This window comes from Coptis chinensis, chromosome 7 (assembly GCF_015680905.1).
Source record: "Coptis chinensis isolate HL-2020 chromosome 7, ASM1568090v1, whole genome shotgun sequence".
Lineage (NCBI taxonomy): Eukaryota > Viridiplantae > Streptophyta > Magnoliopsida > Ranunculales > Ranunculaceae > Coptis > Coptis chinensis.
In genome coordinates, this window is record NC_141462.1 from 93595835 (window position 1) to 93615121 (window position 19287).

A 19287-nucleotide genomic window follows, 5' to 3' on the forward strand; every position below is an offset into this window, starting at 1 on the left:
CGAGTGTTCACGGAATGGTCCATTTCTACAAGTTATTTAACCTCAAATATTCTCTCAAGAATTTCGTCAAACACCTTCTGACCAAGATTCGGATAACACCCTAGGCTATTCTAACCAAGGCTCTGATACCACTTGTTGGGGATTATATCAATACCAATCGATTCCCCCACTACACAGATAACTTGTATTTGAACACAATTCAACTCCGGACAAAATCTAAATATCAACTACAACCTATACTAACATGCCCAACTCGCTAAACGACTATTAACAATGAGGATAATAATGTAAAGCAAAGAAAAGCAAACCACAACACAAAGATTTACCGTGGTTCGGCCAATGATGCCTACTTCCACAAGAGCCAGTTCTTAATAAAGTGAGAAGGAAGATTACAATCTCTCCTTTCAGTCTCTAACCTTACTAGATCACTCTTATCTCTTTACAGGGTTGTATCTCTGTAAAGGTTCTCTCTCTTTGTTTTAGTCTGGATTCCAATCCTTCTGACTTGTTAGGTTAGGTTTTCCAAAACCTTGATCTTGGTTTTTATCTCCAAAAACCAAATTCACGGGTACTGTAGCAAGGGCCCACGAAATTAGAACTGGCCTTGGCCTCCCTCTTGAGGCTGGCGGCGCTTCAATGTATCTTCGAGTTCGAGCCGGGTCGCCTCTATGGCGCTGGTGTCAGCCCTATTCTATCTTGGAACTCGAGCGAAGTCGCTTCTCATCTCGCTGGCTGGCCTCGACATTTCCAACGCCGAATTAAGCCCGTTTCTCTCCGCTCTCTGTTTTCTCTCCTCATGTGAGGGATAACTCCAACATCTTTGCCTCTCTCGGCGCTTCCGAATATCGCATTCGACACCTACGTAAAGAAAAAACATATATATCAAACCATTGATGAATGGATCTTGGTTAAAATGAACATTACAAAGAAAGTTAAGACTGAATTACCATTAGAATTTTTGGGACATGGCCCGTTAAAAAGACTTTCTTAACAAGCAGCAAACCTTTGAGGCTCATAAGGAGAGAAATATGGACGTAAATGCATTCTCATAACCTTACATGCAAAGACAAAGTCCGTTGGTGTTCGAGGTATCTGGAGGGCCTAAGCTAATAAGTGTCTCTCGTCCCATTATATCAAAAGCATCGCCTTCTCTCCCGAGCTCCTTGCCATCTCATTAATCTACCGTATTTCAACCACACACGTAAACTTGCAAAAACAAATGTCAAATAAGAGTGAACTTATAGGGCATTTAGGTCTCCCTTTACAAAGAATAGCCAATTTTTTTTATTTTCAAAAGAATTTTCTTGATCTTCCTATTACTTATATTAGTAACTTTCTCTACACATTCAACCCCACACATGGTAAGATAGATTGAGCCAACTGCCAACTTACTCGGACTAGTTACATGCGGTTGGTGACATTTTCAAAAAATAACCTTCTCAATTGGGTGCCATTAACACAATACCATGTATACGTAAAAAAACATTTCTAATGAAGTTATTTTGTACAGTTTACATTTGAAGTTCTTTTGTACAGTTTATATATATATATTTTTTTGAAATGAGTTAATAGGGTTTGGCAGACCCTTAACCTGTATTAAGATCTTACATAAATCATTCCCTTTAGATCATTCGAAACTAGTTCAAAGAGTTTACTATCTAAGGGAGGACCATTACAAACATATTTCTCATCAACAGACATAGATAGATTAGCTAGGTAATCCGCACTATTATTAACTTCCCTATAAACATGAGAGAAGATGACATCCCGCATTCTTGAAATTTGATATCCGACGCAAAGAACTAGATTACAACAATACCATGGAGCATCTTCTGAACCTTTGAGTATTTGTATTGCTCTAAGGGAGTCAGAGCAAACTTTGATCTTATGAAAGTCATGTTGTTGGCAGAGGATAAGTCCCACTTCTATAGCCTTAAGCTCTTGGAATATTATTGAGCGTTGGGTACCTCCTCCTGTGTAAGTGAGTAAAACATTCCCATGTTGATCAATGATGATACCACCATATATCCTAACATTTCAACTTCATAGAACCATCGGTATTCAGTTTCATGTAACCTGAAGGAGGAAACTTCCATTTGCAGTAAATTGGTTCTTTAGTTTTGAAAGAAACTTGAATGTCCAGTCTAGTCAGCAGGCATCTGATGGCGACAGTGTCTTGAATAGAGTCGATCCTAATCCCCAAATAGATTTTCATTTCCTTAAGGATAGAATTAGCAACATGCCTCCATGAATTTATACTGTTCCTGAATCTTCTACCATTTCGTTCCTTCCAAAGATGCCCTATAGTGGCACATACATAAACCTTATAAATCTCAGCTTGAGTGTTGTGTTGTCTGCAAAGGTTGATTATATCACACCATTCCGCATTGGAAGTTTTGACAGATCTTCCTAGACCAATAGTATTCTTCAATAGTGACCAAACATTTGTAGAGAATTGACATTCAAAGAAGAGATGCTTCGAGTTCTCCCTAGCTGAATCACAGAAGCAACATGAAGAAGTATTGAGGACCTTTTTATGAATAAGTCTATCTTGAGTCGGTAGACTTCCAGAGAAGAGCTGCCACCCATTGAAAGAGTATTTTGGGTGAACTAACTTTCCCCAAACCATTGTACACCAATTGGGCTTACTCCGTTTTCTTCTTAAATCTTGGTATGCTGCTTTAGAAGAGAATTCCCCAGAAGTTGAGTTCAGCCAGATGACTCTATCTTCAGTTAAGAAGCTATTAATCTCGGTTGCCAAGATAGAGTTCTTAAGGCATGCATCAGACAAGTTGTGAACAAAGTGATTCCACACTCCGTTTGTGATGAGAATACTGACCTTAGCATTAAGAGGAAAATGCCAGTTGGCTTTTGCTGCTGGTATGTTAATTAAAGAGTTCGCCATGCACCATGGGTCGTGCCATAAAAGAGTCTGTTCACCTGTTGTAATGCTGTATCTCAGAAGCTTCATAGCATTTTTTCTGTTGTTAAGTATTGACCTCCAAGTCCAAGAGCAATCTCTAGGCACAAGCATGGTCCAAAAGAAGTTTTCTTTTATATGTTCTGCCCAAGTCCATGTGATCCAAATCCCTGAATCTTTGCATGCAATCTTGTAAATGAGACCACAGTAAGCTGCTCTATTCCAAATGATGGGGTCCTGAATCCCCAAACCTCCCTCCATCTTAGGGTATTGAATATTCTCCCTACTAGATTGATGCATCTTTTTCCCCATTTGGGATCCACTCCATAAAAATTTTGCACAAATCTTTGCAACCTTGACCAAGACACCTTGTGGAAGAATAAAGGTTTTGGCCCAGTAAATGTGGAAAGTAGCTAGGACATAAATGATTAGTTGGAGTCGCCCGGCATGACTTAGAGTTCTGTTCTTCCAATTCTCCACCTTCATAGTTGTTTTCTCAATTAGAGGCAAGCAATCCTTGATGCTAATTCTTGCCGAAACCAGGGGGAGGCCCAAATACTTTACAGGAGGAGAGACAAGCTGCATTCCCAGAATTTGAGCAAGGCGTGTACCATCTTGATGAGAGAGACCACCAGTGAGAATAGTGGACTTATGTATGTTCATATGTAGACCTGTTGCTCTAGTAAAATCTTCAAGAATAAGCTTTAGAGCCCATATAGAATCCTCGTGACCTTTAATGAATATGAGTACACCATCAGCAAAGCAGAGATGAGTGACTTTAGTTCTCTTGCATGATGGATGAGGCTTAAATATCATTCTTTGCAGTCCAGTTTGCAAGAGAGAGTTTAGCGTTTCCATGACCAGCACAAAAAGGTAAGGAGACATAGGATCACCCTGCCTCAACCCTTTCTTTCCTTGGAAGAACCCCAGTGGCTCTCCATTAAAGATAAGAGAATAGAAAGGTGTAGTGTAGCAAACTTTAATCCATGCTATAAGCTTTTCTGGAAAATTCATTTTGTGGAGCATGAATAAGATAGCATCCCAATGGATAGAATCAAAAGCCTTCTGCAGGTCCACCTTAAGAGTGCATCTGGGAGTACCATGTTTCCTTGAATAACTTCTGAGCATCTCATGAGCTAAGAGCAGATTGTCTTGAATGCTCCTACCTGGTATGAAAGCGGATTGACTAGGAGCCACTAAGTCATGTATAACATGCTTAAGTCTGTTAGTGATGACTTTAGTAAAACATTTATAAATGACATTAGTACAAGAAATAGGCCTATAATCCCCTACTTTCGATGGATTTTTTACTTTAGGAATTAAACTGATGAAAGTAGAATTAATGCATTTGGGAATAAACGAATGAGAGAACATGTACTTGATTGCCTTGATGAAGTCTTCTCCCACAAGATTCCAGCATTTTTTGAAAAAGAATGCATTATATCCGTCTGGTCAAAAAAGTGCACTATTATCCTCAATATCAAAAGAGAGCTTCAATGATTTCAAACTTCGAGACCTCTAATACAAGGGCTACATGTTGATGTTGTTGTAGAATGCCATTTACTGCCAAGTCTTGAAAAAAAGAAGCATTTACATCAGAATTATCTTGGTGGCCCAGAAGCTCTGTGTAGAAGTTAAGGAACTCATCTGCAACCTGCTTAGAATCATTGAGTCTAATCCCTTGAGAATTCTCCACAGACTAAATACAGTTTTTGCCCTTCCTTTCTTTTATTGCATTAAAGAAGTAGGCATTACATCGATCTCCAAACACCATCCAATCACAATCAGTTTTTTGTTGCATATCTACCTGCTCCATCTTTGACAATTCAACATAAGCTCCACGAGCCTCTCTCTCTTTCTCGGCAAGAACAGTGTTAGAAGAGTCAAGTTGTAGCTGCTGCTGAAGATCAAACATGTCCTTTCTTGCTTTAGATATTCTTTCATGAAATCTAGAGAACTTGCTTTTAGACCATCTCTTTAAAACTTTCTTCAATTCTGAGAGCTTAGAATAGAGAATGAAAACCGAGTACCATAATATTGTTTCTCCCACACATTTTAAGGACATCCCGAAAAGTTAGTATGCATGAACCATATATTCGAGAATCCGAAAGGAAATGGACCTTCTTAGAATTGTACCATTGTACTAGCATAATAGAGTGATCAGAAATGCCAGGTGGAGCAAAGATAGCTTCAGAATTGAATTTGGAGATCCATGTAGCATTTACTAGCACCCTGTCAATCTTGGACATCTTTCTGTTTAGACCTATAGCATTGTTTGACCAAGTGTAAAAGAACCCAGAGAACTTCATATCAGATAAACCTGTGCTAACTATGCAGTCCATGAAGTCTTCAATCTCATTTGGATGAACGGGTTCACAACCAACTCGTTCATTTGAGTATAGCACATTATTGTAATCGCCCATGAGACACCATGGCAAGGATATAACAAGCTGCATGCTTCTCAAAATGTTCCAAAGAATCTTTCTATGTTGAAGCTCATTACTAGCATAGATAACTGAGAGTTCATACATTGTTAAGGAGGACAATACCTTAACTAAAACATGAATATGTTGTTTACTCTCTGCTATTTTCTGTACCTCGAGGTAACTGGGATCCCAACATATCCACACCCTTCCATGAGGATCACTGTCATAATTATCAAAAGAATACCATCCTGGGCAGCATAAGTTTCTAATGAAATCAAACTGATCCTTTTTTACCTTGGTTTCAATCAATCCAAAAAGACTTAAGTGGTGTTCCAGTCTAATTTTATTAACTTCTTTGGCTTTCTGTAATGAGTTAATCCCTTTAACATTCCACACAGCGATATTATTCATCATTGGGAAAATTATAATGTGGATTTCTTACCTCTCCCCTTGGGCCTTCCTCTAGTATTCTTCTTTTTTCTTGTTTGTCGGTTTTCTGGTGGAGTAGAGGAAACCGGAAGCTCAGACAATTTCTTGGTCTTTACGATTGTCCCAGATTGAGGAGGAGAGTTCAACATTCTAGCAGCAACATGCTCTTCATCAAAAGGATCGTTGTGATCTGAAAAATATTCCCTTTCGATCTCTTCTTCACTTGCCGTATTACTATCTTCATGATATTGGCTCCTTTTCTCTGCATAATGTCTTTTATCCTCCTCACTACCTTCAATAAAGCCTTCATCACCATCTGTAGTATAGGCAACCATTTCATTGTTGTCAAATTCTGTTCTAACTTCTTCAAAAGGTTCTTCTAAAGTTTCAGTTTGGTGATTAGCAGAAAAAGGGACTACAGCCAGATTGTTCAGTTCCACGACATGCTCTGCATCATTCGAATGATCTGCTAAGACACCAAATCGGTTAGCTGCTTGTACTTCTTCATGTATTATAATCTGAGGAAGATCATGTATACAGTTTATATTTGATACTCACCCAAATAAGAATATTTGGTTCTAGCGCACGGAAACAAAATGGTATATAGTTTTACAAACCATATGTAAATATAAGTCATATAGAGATAAATAAAGTTTTAGTATATTATCATTAAAGTTTTTAGTAAATTACAAGGCTGGCAAAGAATGTAAAATAAGAAATCCATTATGTCAAAATTGCATGAATAATGTACACTCACATCCTGAAGGGCATGTGGTGGATCACTCGTAATAAAATACCAATTGTTACGTAAACGAATGCGGAAGCGTAATAATTGGACAAAGAAGATTGAATGTGATGATAGAAATCGACAAAAACAAATCAATTAAAATACTTACCAATGCAAAACGAATAACCAATAGAAGTGGAGACGAGATTTACGTGGTTTGGCGTTAGCCTAATTCACCAAGCAAAAGAGGAGAACTTTACTAATCAAGAGATAAACAAATAGAGTACAATCACTCACAAACGAATTCCAAAGAATTCACAAACTCTCTCTCACAAACTTGAGCATAACAAATCCCACAAACTGGTCTCGTATTTATAGAGGTCGTGGGTATCAAATTAGAATTCTATTTAGAATAGGAAACCAAAACCTTAACTGTGTGGTTTAATTTATCTAAATCTGAGTCGTATACCAACACCAATAATATTCATAGTTGATATCTCATAAGTCATACCAAAAGATAATTCTGGCAAAATAGTCTTGCATCAGTACACTATGTTATCCATCTTGGCAGTGTTGGCGTTATCCCTCACATGAGGAGAAAAGATGTTATGCTTGTGTGCATAAGCTAGAGTGCGACCCGCACTCAGAATAGGTTTGCCCAAGGCGCGACCCGCGCTCATGCCTTGGTCGACCTCCAATACTTTCAGCGTGACCCGCTCGACTTTTGTCTCTTGTTCGCGCCGCATTACGCCTATTTTAGGAGAATTCTATTTTTGTGGACCGCGAGTTTGCAATAAGGGTTGGGGTTTTTTGGCAAAACCTAACACTCAGAAGAGACACGAGAGGCAGCACAAGAGTCAGAGAAAACCCAATCTTGAAAGCTATCAAGATTGAGAGATAATCTTTACAGAGATACAACACTGTAAAGAGATAAGAGTGATCTAGTAAAGTGAAAGACTGAAAGGAGAGATTATAATCTTCCTTCCCACTTTATAAAAGGACTAGCTCTTGTGGAAGTAGGCACCATTGGTCGAACCACGGTATATCTTTGTGTTGTGGTTTGCTTTTACTGTTTTACATTATTATCTGTTGTTAATATTTGTTTAGCGAGTTGGGCATGTTAGCTAGGTTGTAGTTGATATTGAGATTGTCGTCTGGAATTGAATTGAGTTCAAATACAAGTTATCATCTGTGTAGTAGGATTGTTATCTGGAATTGAATTGAGTTCAAATACAAGTTATCATCTGTGTAGTAGGAAATCGATTGGTATTGGTAATAACCCTAACATATAGTTGAAACTTGAAATTATGGCATTGCTTATGATCAGTACAATGAAAGATAATTTGCAATGCAAGTTTAGCATAAAAAACGCGGTCATTTGATCTCTTGTGTTAGTATTTGACCCAAGTTCAACCTGTTTTTTCTTAAGAAGTACGAAATTCTGTTCAGGCTTTGCTAATATTACGACACGGACAAGCTCAACCAAGTTAAAAAGGGATAAAGTTCCGCGGAAAACCCTGTAGCTCTAATACTGTACGCACTCGGGAAGGAATTCGATCTTAGTATTTGTTTACAAGATCACTAATCAATTCAGGCTTACCTGATATTGCGTAACAAACAAGCCCTTTTTTTTTCTTTTATCTTAACTTAACAAGCTTGGCGACCGGAGCAAAAGTGTCATGGTAGTCTAGACCTTCAACTTGGGTAAAACCCTTAGCAACTAAGCGTGCTTTGTAGCGTTCGATAGTGCCATCAGATTTGTACGTGATTGTGAACACCCATTTGCACTTAATAGGTTTCTTGTGAGAAGGAAAAGATACAAGACTCCATGTATGGTTCTGTTCAAGTGCCATAATTTCTTTCTCCATAGTTTCCTGCTAATGGGGCACTTTTACTGCCTCGGAAAATGTCCGAGGCACCTCTATAGAAGTAATGGTAGAAAGAAAACATCTATGTGCTGGAGAGAAATTAGAATATGTAAGATAATGATGGAGAGGGTAGGGTGTACCTGACAACACAGAAGGTGAGGTAGAAGTGGAACATCCATGAGTAATAGTAGAAGCTTTAGGCCAAACATAGCCTTCAATGAGAGGCTTTGGAGGTGGGTGATGGTTTCTCTGAGGCTTAGAAAGGACTGGTGCATCAGTTGATTGAGTGGCAGGAAGTGAATCAATATTGGAAGAAGTTAACGGGTTCAACAACATGAGTGTCGGGTCTAACCTGTAGAGGATGGGTGGAATGAGATATGGAACCTAGAGTAGTCGGAGAAACAATTGGGTTAGAGTTTGCACATGGGCTGTGAATGTGATCAACCTGAGAAGATGGATGACTGGAAGGTAAGATGCTATGTTCATTCATAATGGATTCACTAGTATCGAAATCAGCTAAAAATGGTGTAACATAAGAAGAAGTAGAATGGAGTTTAGACAAATCTTTAAAAGGAAAAATGCCTTCATAAAAAATAACATCACGAGAAGTGTATATAGTTTGAGTTGCAAGATCATAAACTTGGTACCCTTTTTGTGCATAAAGATAACCAGCAAAAATACCAGGTTTAGCACGTTGATCAAATTTGTGCTTAATATTAGCATTATGGGCATTACATAAGTTGCCAAAAACACAAAAATTACTATAAATCGGTGGTGATGTAAGTAAGATTTCATATGGGGATTTACCCGATAGAAGAGGGGTAGGCATTTTATTTATAAGGTAAACTGCTGTGAAAGCACAGTCACCCCAAAAAGTTAAAGGTAAGTGAGCTGCTTGAAAGCGTAATGCCCGAGCTGCTTCTAAAATATGACGGTGTTTTCGCTCTACAACACTATTTTGTTGGGGAGTCCCAACATAACTTCTTTGATGAATAATGTCATTTAAAGAAAAGAAAGATTGTATATCCTTAGACAAAAACTCTAAACCATTATCTCATTGAACTTTTTGAATTGCTTTAAAAAAATATGTGCCATGGCTATGAAGAAGAGAATGAACTTTGGATGAAAATTGTGTTTTGACCATGGCAAAAAAAAAAAATTCAACAAGCTTTGAGTTTGAGACTTAACATGCATAAGATAAATCCAAGTGCATCTAGTATAATCATCCACATTAGTTAAAAAATAACGAGAACTATTTAAAGAAGGTTGTGAAAAAGGATCCCAAATATCGCAATGTATTAACTCAAAAGCATGCAATGTAGTAATGGAACTAGAAGGAAACGATAAACGTCTTTGTTTCGCTTGAGGACAAACATCACAAACATGAACCCAAATATCGTTCGCGGTATTGGCATACAAGATGCTACCATGAATTTCAGTGGAAACAGAGTTAAGGATCCACGAGCTAATAAGATTGTTGCAGCGTTCCCATTGATATGCAGGTCCTTTGGAGATGTTGGAAGAGGTTGTTTGATGGTATCATCAACAAACCCTAATTTGTTTTTGGCACGTAGGGCCATAGTGATAGCTCGCAGCCATGAAGAATAGTTATCACCAGTTGAAGGCGGTGAAACAAGAATAGCAGTTGGGTTATCAGAATTATGTATAAAAAAAGGATCATCAGAGTGAGTCTCGGAGATAACAGTTGAGAGAGTATCTGTTGGTGTTGGTGAAGTCATTATTGTTGGAAAAAATAATTAGGATGTTTTAGGCTCTTGATACCATGTAAATAATAAGAAGGCTAGGAGACTGAGTTTTGACTCTCACGAATTGTTGAGAGTGTTCACATTTCATATATAAGCAAAGTTGTTACAGATTTACAAGTATATCTCCTAGAATATGAGAGGAGATCAATACAACTAGCTAGCAAATTAAGAGTTCTGAATAATAGTAATCTATCACGTTATTACTTACTGTGATTATTGGTTGTCTCCTAAACTTTTCAAGAGATGGAAAATTCAGAGAGCATTGAAGCTATAACTGATATGCATAATGTGAGATCGATCAGTAAAGAGAGTGTGTTGAGGAAGTATCGAATTCTCGAAAGGAAGGACTAGGGGCATGACTACCATCTATGGTCTTTCCGAAATTTAGAGGTGTGGTATGTACACAACCAATAGTGAAAAATTTGACTACAAAAACTAAGAGACTCTTGGATTTGTCCGGACTCATTTGCCCCTCTTTTTTAGACTAGACTATTGCAACTACATGCCCATACATATATCCTCCAGAGTCCAGACAAATGTTATATGAAGAGATAACATTTTTAGTCCCACATCCTTCATTGGAAAAAGAATATGGGATACGTAGGCTATATAATGAGAGTCGAGCAACATTACAAATCATACCTTTCTCGGCCTTTTGGCTAAGATCAAGTGTAGTATCTGTTCTTATCAGTTTAATATCTGATATGTGAGGCAATGCCTCACACGATATTAAATTAATTTTTGATTGGGGGAGGTTTCACCACAATAGCTTGCTATTGGGATCTCGTGTAAGCCCATGCGCGTTAAAGATCTTGACTTGGGCTTGGCGCACCCCTACCAAATCAAGTTTAAACATTTACGTCCCTTCCCCCATTAACAATAGACCTTAACTTTAATTCCATGGAATCTAACCTTTTTGCGGGGAAGTAAGCCAATATTATCATAGCTTAAGCCGGTCTTGAAGGAGGTTTGGAAATAGACTGTACAACGTCCCACTTTGGTTGTGAGGTGAGTTAGAGGTGAGTAGGTGAGACAGGTACAAGTTAGTCAATGAGGTTGGCACATTGCTAGAAACCAAAACTATGGTCGAATTTGGATTAAAATAACCAACGTCAGTCAACAAGGTTGGCACATTGTGTGTGGTGCAAAACCATTGCTCATAAGATTTAGATCAGTATGGAGTCGGCTCTCAAAGAAAATGACATATCCGCTTGAACTATATGTTGCTAACTAGTCCATATTGAACTTGACCACCACTGATGACCAGAACAATGGTAGTGCACACCATAGTACAAAATATCACGATATATTGTGATATTTGTTGATATCTATTGAAATTTCAGAAAAATATATATAAATACCACGATATGTTTAGAGATATATATAACTGCAAATATCGGTGATATTTCGATGATATTTGTGATATTTGGCGATATTTTGGGATATTTTGTGATATTTTGTGTATGTAACAATTTTATTTAATATTTACCATTATATTTTAAATAAAGATAAATAATGTATCATGATATATCAAGAAATATCCACAATATCTATGATATTTGTCGATATTTTGAATATATCTACGATATTTGCATGTGAAACAATATCAAATATCCCCAAAGAGGGAGATATATCCACGATACATATCGAGAAATTGACTATCGATAAATACCTATATCCTGATATTTTGTACTATGGTGCACACCATACGCTGCTCCAACCATCTAATTTTAGACCATAACATATTGTCATCATAATCATTTTAACAATGTTGCCTTTGGTTCCTTATATTAAAGGCCATTCATGCATAGCCTCTAGGGGTGTCTCTTTTTGCCGAATTTCTGATTTTTTCGAAATCCGACCCAAAATTGGTCTGGCTCTTGGTGTAGTTTACATGGGCCGATTTTCCGATTTCCGAAAATTCTGAAAAAAAATTGGATCGGATTTGGATATAATTCTAAAATCTGATCCGATCCGAAATTTCCGATATTATTGCCAATTTATTCCGAAAATATATACTTCTCTCACTATCCACTTGATTAGATCTCGACCGTTCATTCATTTTCTAGTTTTTTACTTCCAAAAACAAAACAAAAACATAACCTAGCCGCTACTTTCCCACTTGATTTGGACCACTCTACTGTCATTACACCATCTGCCATAACAACAGTGATATGAAAAAAATGTCAGTGAGTCATACAATGACTTCCAGACCAATCCAAAAGCCAAATTCCAATAGATAGAATATTATGTAAAGCTACTTAAAGTCCAAAACCATAATCCATTATTTATGCAGACACTTCACGCTTCAATTTCCACACACGAAAAAAGATTGAAACATTACAAATACCCATACCTCAACAGAATGCAATGGTTGCTATTGGTGGTCGCCGGGTTCTTTTTTCGCTTTTTTTCTTGGATCACTTGTTTGAATGAAAATGGGTTTTCTCAGTAAACAAGTGTGTATTGTTGTTGGTACATTGGTATTGTGGACATGGTTTTCTCTCCTTACATTGAACATTGGCGTATGATATTCCAAAAATAATTGAAAGTAAAGAGATCTTTGAAAATTTACCAAGTATTCCGAAATTTCCGAAGTTATTCAAATTTTCGAAAAGTTCAAATTGGAAATATATTTTGAATCCGAAAAAAAATTGGATCGGATTTGGCTAGCATATTAGGTTCCGAAAAAAATTTGGAAAAATTCCGAAGGAGGTTAATCCGATCCGATCCGAAGTCACCCCTAATAGCCTCAGTCAAATACTCAAGTCTTACAAAGACTTTGAGAGTAGATACCATTAATTAATTGATTCCTCCATGGGGAGGGAGGTAATGGAATGTACAAAGATTCAAGCCGAAATAACACTCCGACCATTTGAGCTTTCGGAGGTTGATGACTTCATGGATTGGGCTAGAAACAATGAGGTCACAAAATATTGTAGATGGAACACTTACACCTCTAAGGATGAAGCAGTGAACTTCTTGAAGGAGGTCATTAGTTTATACCCTTGGTATAGAGCAATTTGTGTTGATAACCGGTCTATTGGGTCTATCTTCGTCATGCCAGGTATGGATAAAGATCAACGGAGAGGAGAGATTGGTTATGCATTGAGTTCTAAATACTGGGGGTCTAGGCATTGCAACAGGCTACCAAGATGGTTATGTCTTGTGTATTGAAAGACATGCCATATCTGGATAGGATTGAAGGGTTGGTTTTTGCAGAAAATAAGGCATCACAAAGGGTGTTAGAGAAGGCTGGATTCCTTAGGGAAGGGCTATTGAGGAAGTATTTCTTTGTCAAGGGAAAGAGCAGAGATATTGTTGTGTTTAGTATAGTTGTATCTACTTGTCCCATAGAAATGGAGAATTAGTGAATGGATCGGATAAACCTGTAACTCTGTAATAATACTCACTGTTCTATTGTTAACTTTTTGAACAAAACCTGATTTTTACTTATAACTTGTGAATACTCTTGATTTACAAACAGAAAGATTAAGAGTGCTATTTGATATGAAGCACTTGTAAGCATCGCTATTCAATATACTACTACGCTCCACATGGTGATACAAAATTCTGCAATAAATTAAATGATGATGGACCAAGTTCGCCATACCGATATACAGTACGCAGCTGTGTTGCTATTTTGCTTTCCTGCCTGACGTTGAGGAACGACAAAGGCTGGATCTGAAGAAACAGTGTCCCCCACGGTCTATTACCTGATCACAAAAGTCTGGAGATACATCAATTCCAAAGAGAAAAGTGACTAGTAACTACTAGATTGTAAGAATTGCTTCATTTAGTTGAAATAATGGGACATGCTCTTATGGTTTAAAATGTGTAAATTTGGCCAAAAATAAAACATTAACCACAGTATTAGGAAAGAGTACACCATGATTATTGATGTGGGGCCGAATCTACAATGAGTATTAGGAAAGAGTAGACCTTGTTAGTTCAGGTGAAGAAATAAGTCATCTCGGTCATTTGTAGGGTCTCACACGAAAAAATATATACTGAAGCATGCCTAACGAAATGAATTACTATGTGAGCAAAGATAAATGCTTTGTAAGCATTTTCAAGTGATGATAAAAATAAAGAAATCCATAGGCATTTAGTTTCACTTGCCTTCCTCAAAGAGTTTAAATAGAGCTTTATAGGACCCTCCCTGCAAGAGAAGGACCTCCAAAATTGGCATATCTTTGGTTTGTGCAAATAAACACACGGTATTCTTTAGTAAAAGGCTTAAAGAATAGTTCGCGACTGTGGTTCCTGCTTGGTTTGTGATTTTTTACTTCATTTGCTCCCTCTTTTTAACCTACTTTTTTTTCAATATAGACTATGGGCTTTGTCAATATGGGACTAAACGCCGTCACCAAAAATGATCTCTTGGTTTTCACTCGCGACTTGTTCCTATTTTGTACGAAATTAAGATTCAATTGCCAAAAGTATCAATGTATGTACTTGTACACTATTGAAATGCCAAAACTGTTGGGTACAATATTATCAATTAATTTGGACTAAAACTTGTAGTAACCAAATGAACTCAAAACTCTCATTTAACTGAAATGTACCGGACCTTCACTGAATTTTTTTGTTTGGACTTGTGAGTATAAGCAACAGTCTAAAAGACTAAGACAACAAAACTTTGTGTATTCATTATCTCCATGTAGAAATTGCAAGAATCGTGCCTTCATGAGTAGTATATCATCTTAAGAGTTGAGAGGTAGTTAAGAAAGGGTATAGTTGCATCTTGTATATATGTACTGTACCTGAAAGTTGAAACTTTCTCGTTACACAACTAGGGCTTGCCATCAAGCCGAGTAGCTCGCAAGCAACTTGTACTCGCCTCAACTCAAACTCGCACGTTTAATAATACGAGTATGCGAACCGCTATACGATCGGGGTGTTTTTTCAAATCTTTAAACCCGTCAGCTCTAACATCTCTCGATAGTATGATTTTTTGAATTCTAGTTATAATCTAAAAAATAATATAAAACATTAGGAGGGGTTGAATATAATTTGAGTGACGTGAATGAGGTTTTCTAAATTATTTTAAATAATATGAAGCTAATTCTAATTTCAATAAAGTGAGAGAGTTTTTGGTAAATTGTTTAAAAAGGATAGAGCTGATTAGAATAATTAAGGGAGGTGGTTCTAAAATCATAAAATAGAGAGATTACAAATATACAGTTCGGTTGAGAAATTTTCCTCCTAAAAATCCGGCTATCATATAGTGTAGAGATTTAATTAATTATTATTTTTTTTCATTCGCAATAAATGAAATATACCACACAAATACACAATCACCCCTTTTGAAATTTCAGAAATAAAAATTAAAAGCTAGAGTCCTAAGTAACAACTATATTGTGACAAAGATGCTATAGGACAGATAGTTTCCTAATCTGATTCATTGTACAATGAATATGAAATAACATATAGTAAAAACAAGTATATAAATAATTATCAGCATACAAGCTAAGCATGAGAATATACCTTTATCGGAATCTGTTAAAAAATTACCGAAGTTTCACTATTCACTTGTTCAATAGCCGGCCCATGTAATCACTCTTGCTTTAAAACCATCTGAGAATAAAAGATGTAAATCTTTGGTGTTTAACTAAATTATGTGTTACTAAATTGTACTGGACTAAAGAGAACATAAAATAACCATAGATGACTTAAAAGAGAAAAAAGGATAGAGGAGAAACTAGAACAATAGAAGCCGTAAAATAAATTCCATGGCACATAAAATACATACATCAGTCAAAGTTCGAATAAGCTCTTGTGGTTTCTGCCTTGAAAATTCAACGAAGAACGCTCTCTGCATACTGGACAAAGATTGTAACCAGAAAGAGAGTCAATATAGAGTTAAAGGAAACATTTCTCGTACCACACGGTACAGGAATATTACTAAACTCCAGTGGAAGATAGATAGGTATACGCTTAGGATGCTCAACAAAACGCTCAGCCTTAACTTCTGGTGGTAAAATTTGGGGTGGAGGAGATAAAATATCTTCGGTTGTCTCGGGGTATCACTTATCAGATTTCCTAGACACGATTAACCAAAAAAAAAAAAAAACTCGTTATTATTATGAATAAAATTTAATTTCCACTTCTCTAAAAACAAAAAAAAATCACCTACCAATGCCTTGATTTTTTTGCTACCTGTTGTCTTGTTGTCTCAGCATTATATCTCCTTCCTAGTACTCTCATGGCCTCTCCGGAGTTCTCTGTTTCTATTCCCATGAGAGCATCTATTCTATGTTTCTATTCCCTAAAGAGCATATAGTCTATTAAAGAATATATAGAATCATAAAATCAACTATAGAAGCCACAATAACTAATATTCTAAAAACAAATTGATCTGAATTAAATCATTTGACTTAGAAATAGGTATTAGAGCTATCAACTAGTAGTATAGATCCGAATTCCGCTAATCTTATGTACAAAAGTTGGTATCATTGCAACTTCATTTTTGTTGAAGTATGTAGAGTCGGTTGCTGTTTTGGTTAAGTCCATCACCTAGTATAAATATATGAATTGCAGGTTAGAGTAGAATATACTCTAAACCCTACCTTCTTCTTGTGCCTCCATCATTTTTTTTTTCACCACTCAATCACTTTAACCTAACCAACTAACCATTATATGTATCTCCTAGCATAATTTAACATAGTATCAGATTCTAATGACACTTGGGTCCTTACAAATCTTCCTTCTAGGAAGAAAGCGGTTGCTTGTAAGTGGGTTTTCACTATTAAGCATAATCCAGATGGTACTATTTCTTGTTTAAAGGCTCGCCTGGTTGCAAAAGGCTTTACCCAAACTTATGGTATTGATTACTCAGAGACGTTTTCTCCGGTTGCAAAGTTAGCCTCTGTGCGTATTGTTATTTCTCTTGCTGTTCATCATCACTGGCCTCGATCTATTTCAGTTAGATGTGAAGAATGCTTTTTTACATGGAGATCTCTTGGAGGAAATTTATATGGTACAACCTCCTAGTTTTGTTGCTTAAGGGGGGAAAGTCTGTCGATTAAAGAAGTCTCTTTATGGGCTCAAACAGTCTTCTAGAGCTTGGTTTGCAAAGTTTAGCCAGGTTTTGATGGCTAATGGAATGACTAGGTGTGAATATGATAATTCCGTGTTTTACCGAAAGACCCAGCAAGGGATCATTGTACGTCTTAGTTGTGTATGTTGATGATATCATTGTCACAGGGTCTGACAAACAGGGTATTGATCGACTCAAAGTCAATCTCTCAAGACAGTTCCAGACCAAAGATCTAGGAGAACTGAAGTATTTCTTAGGCATTGAAGTTACAAGGTTTCCTGGTGAAATTCATCTTTCACAGAGAAAGTATGTATTAGACCCCTTTCGATTGAGGCAATTGATTTAGAGCTTCGCCAAAGAGAAACTCCTATGGATTCGAACGACAAACTCCAGTAAGATGTTGGAGAGTTGTATGTCGATATTGAGGGATACCGTATACTGGTGGGAAAGCTGATCTATGCTACTATCACTCGCCCAGATATCTCATTTGCAGTCAGTGTAGTATCTCAGTATATGCATGCACCACAGATTCCTCACACTACACCATAACAGGCTATTTGCAACGGCAAAAAAGCGTTGCTAATAATTTTCGCAATGCTTTTTAAGCGTTGCAAATATGGCGTGGGTAAAGTGTTGGAAATTTTTGCAATGGTTAATAAAGCGTTGCAAATATAAATTCCAACGCTTTTAAGCGTTGCAATAATGATTTGCAACACTTTTTATAACTATTTTGTACACAAATTTAAAATATTTGCAACGGTTTTTTTATTTCACAAACGCTTTTTAAGCGTTGGTAATTTGTAACGGTTTTTAACCGTTGCAAAGTTGTTAGTTAATTTTAAAAAAATTAATTTAAAAATCATTTGTAACGGTTATGAACCGTTGCTGATGGGTTGCTAATAAAAAAAAAATTAATTTCTCATATTTTGTAGCGACTAGCTAAACCTACAAAAAGATGCCCCCTCTTGCACCATATACATAAATCATAAATTCTTATTTAAGCTAAATTTATCCTGTACACAATACATTTTCATACTATTTTACAAAGAAACCATAATATATATGGGAAAAAAAACTGATAAAATACAAAACTAATCCAACCATATACATTCACAACTTTGAGTGATTTTCTAAACCTCACAAACTTATTGTTAAACTATCACCATAAAAAAAGTTTTCATACTATATGATCCTAAACAAGAGATAACAACTTGCGTTGTGGAAAACCCTACGCCCATTTACTTCCACAAATGCTCCAAAAGAGATCCTAGCATTAAGATAAAATAGTCGACCAAGAAAAGATCATGAAGCAGACAATAAGGGGATCAAGACCAATTCAAACGCTAAATACTGATAATCTAAGGTATAGTGGATTGAGCTTAACAGTAAAGAAGGACTAGGGATTCTCACCTCTGCATCAAAACCCAAATGGAGATTCATGAAAGATTCACATTATCAAGCACAAACTTATCTCTCAGCAGCAAACAACATTGTTTGCCTGAATGCATGAAAATGCACTTTCACACCCCTACAAACAAACAAGTAAAGTTTTCATCAGCAAAAGCCTAAACACGTATAAGAATAGATGTCAAAAGAGTAGTTAAAGCTTATGGATGACTTCTTTAGACTATTAATATTCTAAACTGCAGTCAGTTTATCTGTTCAAGGTTGTTATTATACCATATGCTAACAAACGGCTCAATTTTACTAAAATAAGGAAGTCCAATTTACCTGAATCAAGTAAGCTTCAATAACGCGTGAAGAAATGAGAGAACGGTTGTATCCCCTTGCATCAATAATTTCCAAATTGTTAATCTTGATGCCTGTTAGAAGATTTGCCAATAAGGAATTGTTAAGCGCCAAAGAAAAGTTCAAAATCAACACAAACAATGGAAAAACCACTGAAACTTAATTTTTATAATCATTACGTACATGTGTTGCAACAAGCACACAACAAGAACACTAACAAAAGGTATATAGTTTTAAGAAAGAAACCTAGAACTACTCCAAGGTTAAAACCTTTGTGGCGATTATAATCCCATGAGCATGAGGGTGATCTTGATCAAGAGGGAGCTGATGCCGAAACGAGGGGCTGCTGAGATTTCTAGT

General features: G+C 36.7%; 1 protein-coding gene, 1 long non-coding RNA gene, 1 other non-coding gene and 1 pseudogene across 3 annotated transcripts; 2 read left to right on the top strand and 2 right to left on the bottom strand.

The window, feature by feature from the left end:
- The first annotated feature begins 10774 nt into the window (after positions 1-10774).
- Positions 10775-10973, top strand: LOC147490086 (U2 spliceosomal RNA). The gene has a single exon (XR_015203463.1). It is a non-coding gene; the product is annotated as a U2 spliceosomal RNA (small nuclear RNA).
- Positions 10974-12968: 1995 nt separating this feature from the next.
- On the top strand, positions 12969-13507 carry LOC147490087 (uncharacterized). The gene is made up of 2 exons (XM_086574796.1): positions 12969-13203; positions 13317-13507. Exons 1-2 carry the CDS (start codon positions 12969-12971, stop codon positions 13505-13507), a joined length of 426 nt encoding a protein of 141 aa, XP_086430922.1.
- A 784-nt stretch (positions 13508-14291) lies between these two features.
- LOC147490088 (U5 spliceosomal RNA) lies at positions 14292-14413 on the bottom strand (annotated as a pseudogene).
- Positions 14414-18153: 3740 nt separating this feature from the next.
- On the bottom strand, positions 18154-19028 carry LOC147490089 (uncharacterized). Its single transcript, XR_015202945.1, has 3 exons — positions 18910-19028; positions 18589-18706; positions 18154-18445 (listed from the first exon to the last, which is right to left on the bottom strand). It is a non-coding gene; the product is annotated as an uncharacterized LOC147490089 (long non-coding RNA).
- Positions 19029-19287: the final 259 nt, after the last annotated feature.

What these genes read in the sequence shown, in the direction of transcription:
- LOC147490087 (XM_086574796.1), top strand. Translation starts at nt 12,969, where the DNA reads ATGGAATGTACAAAGATTCAAGCCGAAATAACACTCCGACCATTTGAG. An exon ending in GTCTATCTTCGTCATGCCAG is followed by an intron (nt 13,204 to 13,316) that starts GTATGGATAAAG and finishes GTGTATTGAAAG; the next exon opens with ACATGCCATATCTGGATAGG.